A 20,868-nucleotide genomic window follows, 5' to 3' on the forward strand; every position below is an offset into this window, starting at 1 on the left:
AACCTTGGCCCTGAGAGAACTTCCATTGATTTAACTGAGATCTAGGTTTTATTGTATAGGATCTTATTTATGGATTTGCAGATTGCAAAATTGAGATCTGTCTTGACATTTGTTTACCTACCCCCCTTCAGTCAGCAAGAAAGGCACTTATAAATTGTAGACATGCAGAAATAAAAATACCCTCTGATGCCGAATACATGCATGCAGCTAAAAATATTTATACTGTAGGTTCCCCCTGATACAGTTCTCCATTATTCAAAGCAATTGCAGATTCATATCATTATATCACCATATGAGCGACATTAATTTATTGTGGGGTCTGATTTGAGCCCCTATCCAGCTCAAGGTGAGTTTGATGGACGAGGTCATACTGCATATAAAATAAATAGAACAGAGGACAAACAGCTGCCCCAATCCTGGTGAAGTTAGCCATGACATTTGGAGCAATCCTATGTAAGTTCCACTGAGCTCAATGGGCTTCCCCTCAGGTAAGTGAGCCTGGGATCATAGGCAAAGTTCAAATTAATTAGCTGGATTGGTGTGTTGTTGTTTTTAATGATGTTGCTATCTGCCTTTGTTTGCTTTTTTAAAAGAAAAGTGGGGTGCACAGTTTTTAATTAACAATAGATGACATAACAACTGAAAGCATTGGAACTTAAATTAGTTATGAGTAACATTACATTGATTACATTGATATAGTCACAGCTAGCACAGATAACTTTACCTGGATCAAAGTAATTGGTTTCTTTGTTTTTTATGAAATGCCTTTAAAATTAGTCATAAAACAACCCAGAAATGGTTTTTTTTAAAAAATTGATCTCAATTACTCTATTGCCATAATTACAACTAAAAAATAAGAGAAATTGACAAGATGCCAAACATCTCGGGTGCACACTGACAATCTAACAATAACAATACATTTCTCAAAGTTTCATGTTCCTTTAACTCTCATGTTCCAATAACAAATAAAGGATTCCTACTCTCTCTCTGTTCCCTCTCCCCACAAAAAATAACCAATAAAGAATCCATATATTTCATTGTGGTCAATAAACATTGATCTTTTTAACCATTCCTTGTCATAAGTATAATTGCCAATCTCCCACTTTTAGCTCTACTTAACCACTCATCTCTGTGGACCAAGGCTTACCCCAGTATCTGATAACGTGAAATTAGTGGCTTGTGTTAAACGTATGTCCTCCTTTTGAAAGCTGCAAGCAGATAACCTGGGGTTTCCCCTGGTTTCTCAGTGACCCCTGAATCAGATCCATGCCTGCTTAGCTTTAAAATTGCTGCCTCACTGGGTGCATTCAGACCACTCATTTAAGATGGCACTGTGAAAATCTTATGCCCAACTTCTTTCCTCTATGTATGTATGCTGGGAAGCCACTGCCAATCAAACCTTCCCAGTGCGTGATTTAAAGCCCACACACTGGTGATCTTCATTTACAACCAGGGATAGACAACATCAGCTTATTTCAGTTTGGCATCAGTTTCACCCATGTCCATTCAGGAATCCATTCAGTCCATGTTTCTGGGTTTGTTTGTTTTTTAGGGTTCATGAAAAAACTCACGTTTAAATTCTCTTGATTTTTTTGTTTTGGTACACGTATCTGCCATAGAAGGTTCATCTTTGTACACATTTTTGAACCAAAACAGCACTGCAGAATTTGGTGAAATATAATCCAGTTGTTAGCTGTTCTGATCTACATACAAGTCTTAAGAATGGCCACGTAGGTTGGTTTGCTTTAGTGGGCTTGCATCTATTTTTATTCAGGGTACACCAGTTAAAATTAATGGGCCCGTTAGCCATGCCCAGTGGGTCTACTTTGAGAATGATGAACATACTGCTATCTATCTAGCTATCTATCTATCTATCTATCTATTATTTTTCTTCCCTTCCCTTCCCTTCCTCAGGGAAGGTTACAACAATTTACAATTACAATATTAAAACCAATCAAAACAATTTACAATCTCAGAGTTTAAATTGAAGACTGAACAAAACTGTCCTTTTGCGACACAGATCCACATTTTTACTACACCTTCTTTAGGGCTTTACTCTGTATGAAGCATCCTTAGAGTCCATTGCTATAACTGGAGAAACAAGATTCTCTATGAGATGCCCTTCCATTCTTTATGGTAAGGATACAGCTGGACTTTGAAGCCACTTACTTTATAAGTGTTTCTATAAAGATTTTTGTGATTTCTTTGGTGGGGAAGGGGGTTGGTATTATTTCACGTAAGAGTTGTGCAGAAATGTGTTGTCATTTGTGTACAGGGGGGAAGATTTTCTTGCTTTCTCAGAGACTGAATGCACACTCACAGATGGCTCTGCTCAGGTGCGATTTTAATTATGAAGTAGCACAAAGCCCAACACGGTAGGCAGTCTTCTTAATAAATGTCCTCAAGCTTTTGTCTCCACGTGTCAAAAAGCCTTTTTATTGAGTGATTAAAATATTTATTTTATTTTATTAAATTTCCTCCAACATTCCCTTCCTCCAAAAAGAGGGAGATGCTTTGAGAGGATAAAGTGGATTGCAAAGTCAACATCTATAAATGAGAATTGATGATTTACAGTTTTATGAATGGAGAGAAATATAATTTTTAGGACCGTGAGTGTTTTATAAATCTGACCACCATATAAGAAAACTGTTTACAAATATAACAAATCCAAACAATCATGGAATTTAATAATAGAGCACACATATACAAAGTAACAAAATTGCACACTTCTTTTCCTTTTCCGTGTTTGCTTAATGTTTAATATTTGTTTAATGTTTGATTGTCATTAGCAGGTACAAAAGGAGGTACATAGAGTCACCAATATGGGTAAAGTAAACCCACTGTGCTATATTCAAGTAAATTGTACCCATTTAAATAAAGTGACTTTAGTGATGCCCACTGATTTTTAGCAAGTCTATTCTGATACTGCTTAGTTGGATACAATCCACCTCCTTTAACAGACTGCCTGTTAAGTGCTTGGAAGATGGTATTTATGATTAAATTGACAAAACATTGTCAAATTGAAGAGAAGTAATGAAGGCATGTAATTGATTGGTGATAAATGGAATGTCTTCACAATGCTTTGAAGTAATACGGCACAAGGCAGTGTTTAACCTTACAATCTCCTCGGAGTCATATCAAAAGATTCTCAATCTAAATTATTATTTGAACGGTTACCTTTAAAAAATAGGGGGGGGGGACACCCCAAAATAATTAAAAATCAAAATAATTGTATTACAGGACAGTTACTATAATTGAGTAACCTTTTCTGAATTGACATTAAAAAATGTGCAGCACGATATGTATTGTATGCTGTCCTGGGAATCTCTTTGAAGGGTGGGATATAAATCCCTATACTAAAAAAATAAAAGCAGGCAGAGAAGAGGAGGTAGCAGAATTTCAAACTGTAGAAGCAAAGCAGCGTTCATTTAAAAACTGGGCCGTTTTGTAGCCGCCCGCCCCCCCGAATAAGACAACAATGATACAGCCTTATTCTTAAAAATTAGTAATATATTACAATAATGTTATACTGTCTCTGCCTTAGTGGGGAATTATGAGGGCCTCATGTTAGGACCTCAGTGTCCTGACATAGTTAATTATCCATAGATAATGGTTTTCAGCAGTAGATGCTATGAGCTCGCCAGCCTCACTATAGAGGGCTTATTAAGTGTGCGAAGACTCAGGTGCATCGCACCTATGCACTTCCCCTGCCGAAGCAAAGCAGCTGTGTTTTCTTTTCTGTATTATACATCACATGGAGCGCCTCGTTTATTATAGCGAAAGCTAATGATGCAAGTGGAAACTTCTTTATGTTGTCCCCAACCCCTGCACCGTCATGTGGCAATGCATTTGCTGCAGAGACGTTCACTTAGCTTCCATAAGTAATTTATCTCTCCCAACACCAAATGTATCTTTTATCTAAAATGCTTCGGCTCCGGGGTTCATTATTTTAATCACAGCTCATTTAAATTGTTCTTTTTCTCCTAAAGAAAAAAAATGCTTTTTATGACCGTGATAAAATAACAGTTCTGTTGAACAGACAAATCTAGGCAGTTTTCCAGCATGATTTTCTAACATTCCCAAGTCATTGTTGTGTTTAGTGCTTTTTATTCTTATGGCCATGTTTATAGCACCAGGGCCAGCCCTAGACCAAATGGCGTCCGAGGCATCGAGCGCCTTTGGCACATCCCTTCCATTTGTTCAGCAATTCAGTGCCTTATTATTGTTTTCATTACATGTATAGTCCATGCCACAATTTTGACGGGTGACCAAGGTGCAGGATTTATCCCTGTCATTGTAAGATGTTGAAGTTTGCAGTCCTGGGGGGTGATCAGCACACACAAATGCCATTTGTTGAGTGGACACTGATTGTTCTGTTGTGAGTGCTGACCTCAGCAGAGGCGAGGTGAGAATACCCAATGTGGTTCCCTCCAGATGTTGTGGCCTACAGGTCCCAACAGCTCCAACTAGCATAAGCAATAGCCAGGGATGATCTGGAAGGAACCACATTGGCCAACCCTGCCCTAGACAGTTTAATGCAGGGCTCAGGTTCGTGACCTCATGAGGGCAGAGCTCAGACGTTGCTTCAGCAGCAGGAGCCCTTGGACTGAGCCTGAAATGGAAGAAGCCACGTCTCTGTTTCTAGCTACCTCTGCATTTGCTGGGAGGATCCTTACCATTTGAAGGGGCTCAACTTGCTCTAGCAGTCATAGACTCTGATAGAAACTGTGGTCTGAGCTGGGACCCTCTCATCTAGAAGAGAACATGGTGATATCCTAAGGCGGGAGGGGCACTGGCATCACAAGCTCTTCATGCAAAAGTAATTCTGGGGTTGACCCTGGGGGGCAATTCCCACTCCAGCTATGAATCCCTAGACTCAACTCCTGGAGGATAGTCTGTCCCCAGGGTTTTGATGCTGACATTGTCCATTTCCCTGTGAATAAAGACAAAGAAATGATGGTTAACACTGTGCCCCACCCCACCGGCTGCCACTGATGGGTGGCCAAACACTCAATGATAATGAGTATTAATAAATAAATAAAACAAGGTAATGTGTATTTGGAACACAAAGTGTAAATTGCACAATACGTTTTGAAGCAGGGAATTTGACAGAGGACTGTGTGTTCACTGGCAGCCCCTTGTTCCTTACAATTTATAGTTTGGCCTTGAGAGAGTGCCACGATGCCTAATTTTAAACTTTTTCCAAGTTTCCCACTGTTTCAAACCTACAACCGTTTGATTCGTTAGTAAGCTGTAACTGATCTTGATCTTTATTTTGTTTTAAAATATCCAATATAATCAAAACAAGGAGCGTTTGGCCCATGAAAGCAAATGCTTTTCGATCCTTTGTTGTCAGATCCACACAATTTTCTCTCCAGCAGGATTAGATGAAACAGAAAACTGATATACCAGGGCCCTGGAATTGCTGGGTTGTAATTTAGAAATATCCATTTTATCCCATGTAATTTCTTTGCTAAGATTCCTTAGTCTGAATCTGATACAGGTAGGAGCCAAGACAAACACTAACCATTTATAGTCATTCAGACCAGTTTGGATTTCACTATAATGCAAAGCAAAGAGATATCTTGGCTCCGTTTCAGGTGAGTAACAGGGGCAGAAAATGCATTTCAAATTTAGCATCAAATGTTGCCACATGTTTCTTTTAACAATTGCAGACGTTTCTATAATGCAAGATGTAATGTAAGCACGCTGGTATTTCCATTCCTTGAAAGCCTAGGCCCATCATTAAGGGATTCCCAGTGAGCACTTAATTTAAGCAAATAAAAGAGCTGGCTTTGAGGATGTATTGCAACCGATTAAGAAGATGAGTTATCCTTAACTCCGAGAACAGCCACAACTGTGGACAAATTTGAAGCAAGTAGCAGGGAGCTTAGGCAGACTGTTAGGGTGAGACATCTTGGCCCTTGATAATGACACATAATTCCACCAAATGAAAACCAGAGATGTATCACCGTGAGCGTATCACAATGCGAACTATGGAGGTAAAAGTTGTGTTGAAAATGATAAGAGGCTTGGATACCAAGTCCTGTGAGGAGAGGCAATGGAAATTACTTCTTCACACAGCACGTAATTCAACTATGGCGTTTGGTCCCAAAATATGTGGCAATGTCCACCAACTTAGATGGCTTCCAAAGAGGATTAGGCATATTCATGGAGAATAAGGCTGTCAATGGCCTCTAGCCGCAATGGCTACGTTCTTCCTCCACTGTCAGGCAATAGAAGAAGAAGAAGAGTTTGGATTTGATGTCCCGCTTTATCACTACCCAAAGGAGTCTTAGAGTGGCTAACATTCTCCTTTCCCTCCCCCACAGCAAACACTCTGTGAGGTGAGTGGGGCTGAGAGACTTCAGAGAAGTGTGACTAGCCCAAGGTCACCCAGCAGTTGCATGTGGAGGAGCGGAGAGGCGAACCCAGTTCACCAGATTACGAGTCTACCGCTTCTAACCACTACACCACACTGGATCTCAATAAGTTTCTGAGTCCCAGTTGCTGGGAATTGCAAGTGGGGAAAGTGCTGTAGTGCTCAGGTTCTGCTTGCAAGGCTTCCCATGAGCATCTGGTTCACCACGATGAGAACAGGGTGCTGAAGTCAATGGGTCCAGCAGGGCTCTTCTTATGTTGAAATAGGTTGAAGGAGTTGAGTGAGTTTAACCTGGAAATTAAGAGCCAATGTGGTAGCCACCTTCAAATATCTGAGGGGCTGTCACATAGATAATAGAGCAAGATCCCTTATCCCATATGTACCCAGTAGATCCCTGTGGACCAGTTCTCCTGCAGGTTCCAAAGACCTCAGAAGCCACAGTAACTCGTAGAAGGGCTTTTAGTGTGACTGTCCCTGTTCTGTGGACCAGCAATTCCTGTCAAGATATGACAGGTCCCCACAATCTGCACTTTCTGGAAACATTTGAAGACATTTTTATTTCAATAGGTTTTCCGAGCTGGATGAATGGGTCTTTAACATGGTGTCTCTTTTGAATGGTTTTAGTTTTCTTTTAAACGTATCTGCTCTTTTTTGTGTTTTTAACTGCTCTTTTGCTGTTTTTGTTGTACACCACCTTGAGATGATTGTCTAGAAGGCCATATAACAGCACCAATACCTTAACCTGTGGGTTCAAATGGCAAGAAAGGGGATTTTAACTAAACATTAGGGAGAACCCTTTGATGGTGGAACAGGCCGCCTCAGAAAGAGGTGGACTCTCCTTTGTCAGAGGTTATATATTTATGTATTTCATAAAATTTATACTCTATTTGGTTGTAAAAAAAAACCCCTCAAAGCGGTTTACAGAGAGAATGAAACAATAAAATTGTTTAAAGCTCTTTAAAACCTTTGAGGGATTGTTGTAGTAGCAGGTTCCCACATTGCCCTGGGGTTGGCCCCCTTTCATCTGTTTGATTGAATGCCCTAAGCATAAATCTCCCTAAAATATTAGATGGTATGCTATAGTTAAAGATGTTCATTAACTGAGGTGATACAGCCAGCTTGTGGGGCTCTACCACTGCAGTTTTCACATTGGGAGTAGTTTCTTGTAAGTGAGGTTCTTCAGGCTCATGTACGTAAATCCACGTGATTTCTCTTCCTTCCAGGGCTGCTCCCAAACGACTGTGAGGCTGAATAATTCCTCTGCCCACACATTTCAGCCCTACATAATGTTAAGGAATGCTTGAGCCCCATAGCTCCCAAGCAGACAGTGCTCTTTAAAGTCATTCATCTCGGTATTAAAACAGTTGCCGGGGTGTTAAGCTTGAATACAAGCCCCTGCGCTTCTATCAAGAGGAAGTCAGCTTCAGTGTCTCCTTGTATGCTTCTATACCTCTCAGAAGTTCTTCGCATCCCACTCGGGGCCAACTGGGGGTGGAGGGTTGGATGGATAACCTTAAGCTGACCTTTGCCCATCTGGGGCCATGTCCTAGCAAGCGATGTCTTGCATCCATCGGCTTCAGCTGGGCTGCCGATTCTGACAGACGTGTAAACAGATGCAAGCGTTGTTGCTAATGACAGGTGATTATAAGTGGCGTGGGTGCCAAAGTAATTAAACCGCTCTTTGACAGGAACATTTGGCGGTGTGGTATTTCAGCATTAGAAAAATTGTTACAACACATTTCCCCCCCTGCTAGGCTGTAAGGCCTGAATACCATTAATTACGATCCTTGGGCTGTGGTGGTAGTGCTTGTTGAGATTTCTCTAGCTTTGATCGGGAGACACTTTGTGGAAGCAGAGCTAAGGGTGGAAATATTGGTAGATGCAGATTATTTTTGTCCATCAAACTGCAGTTTTTCCTACTCTAAGGAAGAGGAGCCTTTTCCAGTCAAAGGGCCACATTTCTTCATGTGGAAACCTTTCAGGGGCCATTGGTTGGTAGGGCCAGAGGCAAAATAGACAGACAAGGGGTGTCACTCTTGCCTATGCACAGTGTGCTACATTCCAGCCATGCAAAAGCCAGTCTGCCATCTTGATTCAAAATCGTGTCTGCTATCAAAACGTCAACGAAGAGTTCCCACCTCTACATAAAAAAAACCCCTTCATGCTGAGTTTGTGGCAATATCCTAAGAGGCCAGAAAATGGGTGATGTTAATAGTGATGCGCTTTGTCTCATATCTTGTTTAGCCATGTATTTATCCCACTAGAATTTTGTTTGAAAGGTATATGAGGGTTTAAACTCTTTGTAACAAAGCTTTCCATTATTTTAAATGGTTGCATGTCTTTCATTTGGTTAGATGCCCCAAATCATCCATTAAAAAACTAGGATGAAAGTCCTAGAGAATAGGTTCTTTTATGTTAGATATGTAAAACTAGAGTGGTTTGTCTGCTGCTGCCTTTAGAGCTTTCCCATTTTTGTTTTTGTATATATATTTTTTAAAAAAACCTCTGCCGTTTATGAGGTTCTAAATACTTTGGCGGCTAATCAGCGCACCAGCAAGTTAAAAAGAGAGAAGTTAAACATCGCCAATCTTGAAAAGAGCTTCCATTGTCTTCTACCTCTGGTGCCAGGGGAATCTTTTGAGTCGTGCTGCAGTGCTCCTCTCAGTGTAACATGTCATGAAACATTTCTCAGTAATGACCGACACTGAATATGAGTTGACAGGACCTCTGACTGGGCAGAATGGGTTCAATTACCAGAGATGTGGGGTTACCTGAGATATATTTTTTTAAGGACCAATTGCACTTGATTCCGACCTCTTAACTCACAGGATTTGTGGCAGTGACAACAAATAGGCTGATTAAGTGCTGCTTCCAACCCTTCACTTTTTTTCCTAGCATGGTAAATAATTTTAGCTTCTTCCACATCTATGTTTCCCCCCCTTTAAACCCAAGTGTAATATATTTATTAAATGAAGTGTAATAATACAAATGCAGTGAATGGTGTCTGGTGCCCATTGGGATGGATAGAGCAGAAAGCAGGGAGACCAAACAGTATGTGGAGCCAGACCCAATGATAGGCAGAACCAGCTAGGCCACATCCACACCATGCCTTTAAAGCACTATGATATCACTTTAGACAGTCTTGGCTTCCCCCTAAGAACCCTGGGAACTGTAGGTTCTTAAGGGTATTGAGAATTGTTAGCAGACCCCTATTCCCCTCCCAGAGCCACAGTTCCCAGAGTTCCCTGTCAAAACCACTCTGGGAATTGTAGCTCTGGGAAAGGAACAGTTCTAGCCTGTGCCCATCTGCCCTGCTGATTTCTACAAGGGCAACACTGACGCTTAAGGGGAGGAGGAGGCAGTGCCAACCCCTGAACTGGTCATAAATAGGAAGGCAGGCAGGTGGGGGCTGACTGAGGTTGGTGGGGGCCCTAATGGACCAACCTCTGCTGAGTGCTGGTCCCTACTGCCCTCGTCAATTTCATCTCTTCCCAGCATGAAGCCTGGCTCGAGAGCTGTCATTCTATCTCGGAAAAATATCTGGGACATAGTGTCCCGAAATCAATATAAGACAAGTGATTGGTCTCTTAACCTCACCTTTCTTCTTCTTGTAGCGGTTACATTGCTCCCGTTCACCTGTAGCCAACCTGACGCCAGAGTAAATGAAAGGACCTGCCATCAAAAGTATCTTCTCTCTCCCTTTCCCCGCTTTTCTTACTTGGGACTGAGCAGAGTTTTACACTTGTTCCTAGTCTGCTGCCTTCAGCTCCCAGATAGAATTATAGCAAAACTGCCTAATTAAACTGTCGCTGTCTGCCTGCACTCGAGTGCCTTTACAAAGTCATTTAACTGACTGACATTCCAAACTATTAAAGCCGGTTGCGGCGTGTCTCCATTGCTGTGGATAAAAATGAATGAAAATTTGTTAATGTGCGTTGACATTTGATCCTGGATGTTGAACTAACGCTGCACCACCTGAACTCATCTCTTCCCTCCCTCCCTCCCACCTACCCACCACCTTCATTCTAATCGCTTCCTATGTTTGTTATTTCCTATAATAAATTGGAGGAAATTGCAACAGGTATTAACATTCTTCAGTTTGATTTATGAGTGCCTGTTGAACACAGCATCCATCTCACGCTTCTTTTGAGATTGTACTTCTGTGCATGATTAGACCCGTGATGGAATATTTCTCTCCCTCCCACTCCAAATATACAGTAAGAGCATGATACATTTCCTTCATGGAGGATGAATAGAGTTACTACTACTATGACTTCTGAACCAGGGAGAGAGATCTTGTGGCCCTTCAGATGTTGTTGAACTCTGTGGAGACTGGTGTGACACTGCCCCACCAACTTTGTCTGTCCTCAGCCAGTCCCTATCTACCTACCTTCTTACTTACAATCAGCCTCCTTCTTTTTAGTCCTCTTAGTGTTGCCCTTCTAGAATTCAGCAGGGAGGAAGATGGGGACAAAACCAGAATTAGGTTTCTCTGCCTATCATTGGTTCTACCTCCACTAGCCACTTGTGCTGGCAAATCCTACTTTTCTCCCCCCTGATATCTGCTCTACTAGTCACAGTGGCAACTCCCATCACAAGAAGCCTTGGTTCACTTTCTTGATAAACTGGCATTCACTTTAATGGAATTATGCTCTCTGGTCACATCTCTACTTTTTTTAAAAAAAATGAAAATGTAAGCTAAGATCCAGAGGGCTAAGGTTCAAGTCAGGAAGTCAAAACACACCAAGAGCTAGGAAGGCCAGATTTGCCCAAGCAAACTACCACCCTCAGTAGCAGAGACTACACCATGGCCAGCGTGGGTGGGCAGAGTCACTCCAGTACCTAGAAATCCTTCATTGCAGGAATGGAGAACTTGTGGCCCTCGGGGTGTTGTTGGACTGCAGCTCCCATCATCCCTGACTATTGTATGTGCTGGCCGGGGCTGATGGGAGTTGGAGTCCAACAACATTTATAGGTCCACTGGTTCCGCATCCTTATTTTTCTGCTTAGGACAGCAGCATATTTTAATCTACAGTCCTGGGTGACTCCCCGGATGGTGCTTCCAACAGCATTGAGCTCCTTTGGTTAACTAGGCTGTGTGTGGAATAAACACCTTTTTCTCTTTTTTCTTGGACCATCTCCCTGTCCATTGCAGCCAATGACAAGTAAGTAATTGGGAAAGCCCGCATCTGTTTTGCAAGCAGAAGGTCCCAGGTTCAGTCCTGCAACATCTCTAGATAGGGTTGGGGTGGGTGTCCACCCGAAACCCTGGAAAGCCACTGCCAGTGCAGGCAGTACTACGAAAGCTGGACCAATGGTCTGCTTCCCGTGTCCCTATGTTCTGGTATTTTAAAAATTTAAATTCCCCAGCCAAAGTGCTATTTATCAGACCCAAACCATTTGCGTGGTGTCACATTTGTCTGTGTCCAATAGCCATGTCTCAGAGCAAATGCTGTTTGTGTCTTGCATAACAGGAGCTCCGAGATTCTAGAAGACAATGAAAGCACCTGAAGGCCCTCTCATTGCAGAGACTGGTGTCCTTCTGCCACACTACTCACATTTTTCCTCCTTCCAATTCCTCACTTCCTCACTAGGCACGTAAAAGCCGAGCAGCAACTCCACTAGGGGTGCCACATCTGATGTCCAGCCCAGGAGGAAACATTTCCTTGCCAACGCAATGCGGGAACAATATCCTGCCAAAATCCACGGGGGAAATAGTTCACTTTCCTGTGTGTTGGCTCCAACAATAACACATCCGAACTAAATACAGAATTAGCTTCCTGTATTTGATTCCGCCATCCCCAAGTCCAAGAAACCTGGAGTTCTCCAGAGTAGGCAAACAGTAGAACAACTGACATTTTAAAATCCCCTCCTGCAGAAAAGATATGTACTCATTCCTGAGCAGATAAACTGGTCCCACCTTATGCTATTGTCTTTTCATCTTTTGAGGAGCCTCATGAAACTCCGGCTGGAGCTTGAGTCCCAACTTCCATTAACAGCACAAATTTTCAGTGTGCTATTTATATATTGGGTTGATTGATTTATGAATAGCCTTTCACATGCATCTCAATGTGATTTACTAAAGTACTATAAACAGGTAGAAGTTAGTTTTTAAAATGGTACAAAAACATAAAGATAAGAGATAAAACTGGAAGAAGAAGGAGGAGGAGGAGGAGGAGGAGGAGGAGGAGGAGGAACAGCAGCAGCAGCAGCAGCAGCAGCAGCAATGGCTTCTGGGAATTCTGGGAGCTGTAGATTCATAGAATTCTAGAGTTGGAAGGGACCATGAGGGTCATCTAGTCCAACCCCCTGCAATGCAGGAATCTTTTGCCCAATGTGGGGCTCGAACCCATGACCCTGAGATTAAGACTCTCATGCTCAACCAACTGAGCCATCCCAGCTGTAATTTGTAAAGGGTGCTGAGAGTTGTTAGGAGACCACTCTTCCCCTTACAGAGCTACAATTCTGAGAGTTCCCCTTGAAGAAGAATTATTTGTTAAACCATTCAGAAATTTCATGTATCCAAAGTAGTGCTTGTTCCATTTGTGCAAGAATTTCTGCTTGCACAATGGATCCCCCCCTCTCAATAAATCTGTTCTGGGGTTTCCTTCAACCACCTGGAGCAGATCTGAGGAGGACATGAAGTGCACATGGAGAGAGATTATTTCTATCTATTTACACAATTTATAGACCGCTTAACTACAGTAGTCTCTAACCAGTTTACAGAGATGCAATACAAGAAATTAAACATCTCTGTAGTGCTACCGGCTCTGTGAATTTAGTAACAAGTAACCCTCTTTGACGTTCAGAGCTATATTTTTATTTGTTTAAAGACACTTGGTTTCACAGATCCACAAATAGTGCAACATTTAAAAGATATCAATGGACTGTATCAAACAAAGTTCTACATGGAGTAGAATTAATAGGTTATTAATGTCCATTAACTTCAATGAGTCTACTCTGAGTAGGAGGAGCATTGGCTACTACCCAATGCCTTTCATGTAACACTTTCATAATAAGGCTAGTATTGGGGAGGAAGTGTGTTGTCCTGCCTTTTAAATACATTTAGGAGCACAGCCATTGTTGAGGTTGAATAGTTGTCAAGAAAGCTTCTGAATATTAAACCCTGGCCTGAAAGCAGTTTTTTGAAAGAATAAAGTGTTGCTCTAATCCTTTCATTATATTATTCTTTTTAAGGTCTCCCTCTCCTTTAAAAGAGAAGGGAAAGCTTTAAACCTTGAAGTGCCTGCATGAAGGAAGCTTCTTTTGCAAACCAGCCAGGGAAACATATGATACCATTTGCCATTGCAGAATGTGGCCTGCTGTTCTCCTGTAATTATAATGGCCTAAGCAGTGTGGGGTTGGTTAGCCTTCCTTAACAATCATTAATCTACCGAGTCTTCGTAACAGCGGCCCATCTTGAAGAACAGCAGTCCTTGGCACAAGAGGCCTCTGTAGCGAGCGAGGGATTGCCTTCTTGACTTGCATTCTGCCACTTGCCAGTCCTGGAGGATTCTGGGAAAAAGCTTCTCTTCCCCCCAAAAAAACAACAACAACCCCCTTCTTCTTTCCTCTCACATCCTCTTGATAGCTGCCTGCCCTCTCCCTCTCCCTCTCCCTCTCTCTCCCTCCCTCTCTGGTGTGTCCCCTTCTTCCTCCTCATTGTTGAAAGTTTTATTTCTGTGTGACTGGGAGCCTGTTTAGCAGACCATATTGCCAGCGAAGGTACGTCGTTTGTTGCGCGGTTCTGGCAAGGCTGGGCAGTCAGCTGGGATGTAATTAAGACTCAGAGAACAGGCTGTCTTCGCCACAGGAAGGGCATGTTAGATGTTGCAGGGATTTGGGGCTGTCAGTTTGGCCGGAGCTGAAGACAGAGAGCTAGGGACAAGCGCTCTCTTCCCTTTCATTTATAATCCCTTTATGTACAGTATATGCACTTGGCAAAGTTTACATCTAACCTATTGGCTCTCGCCGGCAGGCCAGAGAGGCCAGATTAGCATATGTTACATGTATATTTTAGTAATATTTTAAAAGCGAGCACACATTTCCAAAGTGAATTATGCATGTATGACAGAAGCAGGGTTGTGTTGCACTGGGTGTCAAATCCCACATCTTTTTGTCAAGACTATGGGTTTTACATTAAGAAGGCAGAGAGACTAAACGAAGTAAAACAGTTTTAATTTTTAACAGTTTTGGTCCAGCCCAAGGACTAGCTTTCTGACAGTTTTAACTGACATTTGAATAATTGGATTAATTTAGAAAAGGGTGCAAATCATATCTTGATGGGTGCGCATGCGCCGCCGTTCTTTATAATCTGTGTATATAAAATTAGCGATGGGGGTGGACAGTTTAATAATTTAGGGTTAGCACAGCATTCAAAACAAAATGCCATGGATGGAGCACTGTAAACCACATTAGAGATGGCTGAAGGACTTGAGTATAGGAAGTTCCTTTACACAGAATCAGACCATTGGTCCACCTGACTCAGTCCCCTTTGACTGACAGCAGCTCTCTAGGATTTCACACTGGGTTCTCTCTCAGCCCTACCTGGAGATGCTGGGGATTGTACCTGGACCCTCCAGCATGCACACCAGATTCTCTGCCCCTGAGCAAAGACTGTTTGAGAGCCACTGTGGTGTCTGAGCCTATGGAGCCTGGATCTGTATCTCCCGGCTCAGCCATGGGCCCATTAGGTAGCTTCTTGAGTACAGAAGATCCATTCAACGTCCTCTAACCTTAACCCCATGAAGTTGAGAGCATGAATCTGAATGATGTGTGTTGCAAAACACATTGCACATTTATTTTCTCAAACCTTCATCTATTTTTTTTAAATTAAAAAAACACACACTTTAGAAAGAGTGTTTCTGTAGCTCTGCTTTGCAGGCATAAGGTCCAAGATTCAATGCACAGCATCTTCAAGAAAGACAAGGAACGTTCCTTGCCTGAAACCCTGAAGAGCTGCTGTCGGTCAGTGTTGACAGTACTAAGGTAGATGGACCAATAGTCTGACTTGGTGTAAGGCAGCTTTCTGTGTTTTCTTGTGTGCATTTGGGGTTTCTCCATCTAATGTTTATGAATTATGAATGTTTATGAACCTTGCATTATGATTCCAGTTAGCACAAGAAAACCAATCTTGAGAGTCGTGTGTATTAAATGCACACATGGCTTTAACATGTTCAAGGATTACCAAGTACAAAATTGGAATGTAAAATGAGGTAAATAATGGATGGTCATGTATGAATAACAGAAAACAAGGGAACCATGGGGGGGGGGAGTCAGGGGACTCTTGTAGTCCCAGGTTATGGAGTAAATGTGGATTATATATATAATTATTTAAGGCTTTGATGTATGGTTTTTCTTTTTAATGCAATGCTTTGTTATTGTAAAAATTAATAAAAAATATTGTTTTAAAAAAGGATTACCCATTTGACTGGATGCTGTGGATCTGCACACAAACCCACTCCGTTCACTTTTGTAGACAAATCCTTAATGGGCAGGTGCCTGCCTGCATTTGAGCATCCACCAATGTGGACCTTCATCAGTGCCCTCCCCAACTTTCTGCATTGTCAGCCCCTTCCTCCAGTGACAGATATCATCCTGGTATGCCAAAAGTTTCAGGCTTTAATGAAATAGCACTCATTGGCCACTTCCTGAAGAGCAGAAAAACATTGCTGAAATGGACTGTGATCCATTCTGTTCAAGCTTTCTTGTATCTAGACGTACAATCCTTTGGGAATTCTCAAAGCCTTTTAAAACTATGGGCTTTTTCTTCTTCTTAGGGCAGTCAAAGCAAGTCCCAGGAGTGATGTTGCCATCTGTCCTTTTTATATTAAAAGACTCTTCTATGTTATATACCTGATGTTCTTTTTCCCCAGGATAAATTTGGCTAATTAAAATAAAGCCTTTGTCCTTTGTCTTGGACTAAAGGTTCTTTCAGTCTCAACAATATATCTTTTTGGATCTAGATCGATCCCCTGCACTATATATTCAGAGAGACAGGGACTTGCGCAATTTTAGGGATAAATTACTGTATTCTGGTTCTTTGAATGGATTTGCCAGACACAGGAAACTTTGTACATTGTGGCTTCATGTGTAACAACCGCCACCACCACAGAAACTCTTCAGTTTAAGATTAAATGCTCTTACAAATTTCATTCTTGCTCCAAAATTCATGGAAAAATTTAAGTTGCTCTTACAAAATTCATGGAAAATTAAGATGAGAATCTTAGTACTTCCAGACAGTGTAAGTATTAAATACTTTGTGCAGTCCTGCATTTCCGGATCCATGCACTGAGTCTTTGCTAGCAGAGTAGGGATCCTGAGAGTAGAGCTCAGGCAGGCTCATGCAAGTACAGTGCAAGTGGCCCTTTAGGTGCTCTCAAACCATTTAGGCATTTGAAGGTCAATATCAGCACTGTAAATCAGAGCAGGAGACAAATAGGCAGTCTGTCAGTGGGGTAGAATGAGTGCAATATGCTCTGATGGCTTAGCTCCTGTGAATCTCCTTGCTGCTGCACTCTGTACCAGCTAAAGTTTCCAAACAGTTAAAAAGAAAAGAAAAGAAAAGAAAAGAAAAGGCAGCTCCACATTACAGTAATGTAGTCAGGATGTAACCAGAACAAGCATCACTGAGGTAGTTGTGGCCACCAATGCTATCTGCAGCTCTGCATATTGCACACATACCAAATTGTATACTTGTCTCTTCTGGGGGGGTGTAGCCCCCTCCAGAAACCAGTTGTCTCCCTCCATCCAAATCAGTGGAATTCTCCTTCAGGATTATGTTTCAGCTTATTTAGCCTCCTGCACCCCAAAATTCCTCCATATGCATGCTCAGAACCTCCACTATCCCTAGGGGAGATGGTTTTTGGTGCTTATAATCCTGATGCCTGTTAGAAGCACTGTGTAGTGGGTGGGTGGGGTCAGTGATATAAAAGGTATTTCCGCCACCTTTTCTGTTGGTGGTGTTGTCTTGCCCATCCCACTGTGGCCGTGATTGCATGTCAGGCCTGAGCAATGCACGTTGTTTATTTGTTTCATCACAATATTTATATACTGCCAAATCATAAGATTCCAATGCAGTTTGTACCAATATATACAGAACACCTTATAAACAATAAGAATAATTAAAATGGCATAATTTTAGTGATAGAATGAAGCTTCACCTGAGCAAATGTGATCCATTTCACCAGTCCTTCCTTTGAAGTAAACTGGGAGCACGTGAGGATCAAAGCAGGTGACCTCTTCATATCCTAAGCTTAAACATCTTTTTTTTGTTGTTGGGAAAGGAGGGGTTGTTCATACGGATGAAGCCACTTGTCCCTTATGAGCACGTTCCCTAATTGTGTAAAAATAGCCAAGCTCGCTTAAGGGTAAAATGTAGCCCTAGGGTAGCGGATGGATCCCTGCTGACATTATGCTGCAAGCTCATTTTCAAAGGCGATGGCTACCTGGCACTTCTGAGTGCTCTGGGTTTGTCACTGACATTTTCTGCTCATGTACTGAATGGTGATAACTGGATTATTTTAAATGTCACTCTGAGGCTTCTTGGGAGTTGTGAGTTCGGAGTTTTAATATAGTGTTGTTATTTAGTGTAGATGCCAGTCCAAGCCAGCATGATGAAATAAGCCTCCTCAAGCTGCATACACATGCGACAGTGCTTTGCTTTCTTAAAAATCTACTCTCACTGCTGTTTCTGTCACCCAGTAAGCAGAGCAGAGAGTTGAGTCTCAATATTTAAAGAAAAACCACCCTCCAGATCTCTTTCCGCAGTAGCTTGAAGTGCCAGCCTTGAAGTGCCACGTTATTTTAATGCTCCCATCCTGTCAGTATTGATTAAACAGCATGAGGTGTTGTTTCAGTTTAATAGGGGAGGACACATCTTTAAATTTAGGTCATTAACATTTGCGAAAGCTTTAATTGTTCAACGTAATGATTTTATGCAGGTAGAGGTCCAATGGCTTCAATTAATTTATAGTCAAAATGTCCAGGGCTCCCCCCACGCCCCACAAGGCTATTCTCATAAAACTTTTCATGGTCCCAGAAGGAATTATGTTTGCTACCCATACTTCCTTTTATATCTTCTCTCTGCTCCCCCATCCCGACCCTGCACATTATTTCTTCTGAATCAGATTGCAAAAGTATTATTGGAAAAGTAATCATTTTAAAATGTAACTGCAAGATTCAGCAGAGAGGGACCACAGCTCAATAGCAGAGCACAGGCTTTGCATGCGGAAGGATTCACACCCAATCTACAGAATCTCCAGTTTAAAGGAGCAGAGAAGAGGCAATAGAAAGACCTGCCTGAGACCCTGCATAAGTAGACGGTGCTGTGAGTCTGACCAGCAGCTTCCAGTGTCAATCACCATAGAACTCAAAGCTGAAACCCTGTGGATCAGGGATGGGAAACCCTGTTCAACCTAAGAGGCCACATTCCCTTCTGGCCAATCCACTGGTGGCTGGGACCAAAGGCAAAAGTGAGCAGAGCATTGGATGTAAATGTTGTTGGTTTCCAACAAATGCTATTCAGAAGAAGCCATCATGGCAGGTAGCCATTGATAGCTTTATCCTCTGTGAATTTGTCTATTCTTAAAGCTATCCAAGTTGGTGGCCATCACTGCCCTGCATGAAGAAATCCTTTCTTTTATCTGTCCTGAATCTTACCATGTTCAGCTTCATTGGATGTCCAGGAGGAAAACTTTTCCTTTATCCACTTTCTCTATCCCACGCATGATTTTGCCAACTTCTATCACGTCAGCTTAGTTGCCTTTTCTTGAAACTGAAAAGTCCCAAACGCTGCAACTCTTGAGTGCACCTAAAGCTACTTTTGTAGTGCCTATCTAGCCCTCTTCTATGACTAGTATCAGCAATTCAGGGTCTCTCAGGCAGGCATCTTTCCTACCACTTCTATCTGAGATGACTTCTTTTTCTGCACTGGAGATGCCAGGGAAAGGCCTTCCCTTCTTCTGTCCTTTCCAGAGGCATCTGGCTGGCTACTGTAGAAAACAGGATGCTGGACTAGATGGACCTTTCATGTGATCCAGCAGGGCTTATGTTCTTAGTCCTAGACAGCTGGACGCAATTTCTGCACTGCTGTTCCATCTCCGATTCTGTATCATGAGATGGCAACTTTGCCCACTAGTGACTGAAGGAGGATCCCAGTTCTTGCAAGCAGGCTGCTGCTGCTGCGGGGGTAACAAAGCTGCCCAAGCCATTTACATTGTTGCAGTTACAAAATAATTATTTTTGGGTACCAGGTTTGTCTGATCTTTCACATACGCAAGGCTCTGAGTGACAGTCTCTATGTAGCCCAAGCAGAACATTATGTACATAAGAGGTAGATATTAGTAGGGTATAAGTAGTAGATTAATTTATTTGGGGTGGGGGAAAGCACCCCCAAATGCCTCAGGGGATCAGTGCTCAAATAATGCTGACTGTTGAAGCAGGTGGGGATGAAAATGAGAGTGGGGGAGAAAATGGAGCATCTGAGATCATGGAGAGAAGCACCCCATATTGCCACCTCCCCCCCCCCCAGGTCCCACTTGTCAAGCTGTTTCTTTTAATTTGGATCTTTATACTAATGCCCAGAGGATGCATGATACTGAGTATTTCACAACACAATCAAATATTTCAGCCCCCCCCCCAATATACACATCTTTGTTTTTTATATATAAAAGAACAATCAGATTGAGTAACTGAGAAAAATGCCCCCCAGGAATTCCTTAGTATAGCCATAGTAATCAAAGTATTATTTTATTTTATTGGGGGGGGGGGGATGTTTCCCTAATGCTCGGTGCTCATGTTGAATAGAGAGGTGGCTATTCTTTTTCAAAACATCATACTAAACAGAATGGGGAGATGCAGCTGTGGTGTTTGGTCGGGATTCTTCCAGCAGTGTTCAGCTCTGAATTCTCTGCACGTGTGACCCTGGATATTATTGCTAGCGGAAATCAGCCAGCGGTACAGTCTGGGCTTAATGGAAGCTCAGTTGTTTACCCTGAGGCTGTTCTGTAGCCTTCAGGATCTCCAAGCCTAGTGTGGATAATGAGTGTCCACTTCTTTCCCCAAGATCCCGTGGATGAGGAAATCAAACCTTTCATGCAGACGGGTGACTTGTGGCCTTGGTGGTCACATAGAGGGTTGGAACAGTGCAGGCTTAAAAGTGGGGCTTATGTCCAGAATCTGTTACAAAGGCACAAATTGTGAAGTGTATGTGGTAGTCAGTGTGCACAGTGCATTAACTCAGCAAGCGGAGGGGGGAAACTATACTGGAGTGGAATTCCCTCCCAAGAGAGGATTGACTGGCTCCCTCCTTGTTATCTTTGCACTGGCAGGCGAAGACCTTCCTGTTCAGACAGGCCTTTGGAAACTAAGTCCTGACAATGTTGATACCTGGGCTGCTCTCAGGGCAAAGTGTATTCCAATTGCTGGTTCGAAATGTGTTTTGCTATTAACTCTAAACCAGTATTATATGCTTTAAAATGGACAGG

General features: G+C 42.3%; 1 protein-coding gene across 8 annotated transcripts in view; it reads left to right on the top strand.

The window, feature by feature from the left end:
- Positions 1–20,868, top strand: part of FTO (FTO alpha-ketoglutarate dependent dioxygenase) — a 261,131-nt gene that overhangs the window by 131,927 nt on the left and 108,336 nt on the right. Inside the window, exon 9 of one of the 8 annotated variants that reach the window (XM_081018524.1) lies at positions 9,997–10,370. The exons of the other annotated variants lie outside the window; for them this stretch is intronic. Coding sequence (XP_080874650.1) covers positions 9,997–10,024 — 28 coding nt within the window. The 3' untranslated portion in view covers positions 10,025–10,370. Of the gene's footprint in view, positions 1–9,996; positions 10,371–20,868 lie in introns of those variants that run through there. 8 annotated transcript variants of the gene reach the window in all.

The sequence above is a fragment of the Podarcis pityusensis genome, assembly GCF_964106645.2.
Source record: "Podarcis pityusensis genome assembly, chromosome: 8".
Classification (NCBI taxonomy): domain Eukaryota; kingdom Metazoa; phylum Chordata; class Lepidosauria; order Squamata; family Lacertidae; genus Podarcis; species Podarcis pityusensis.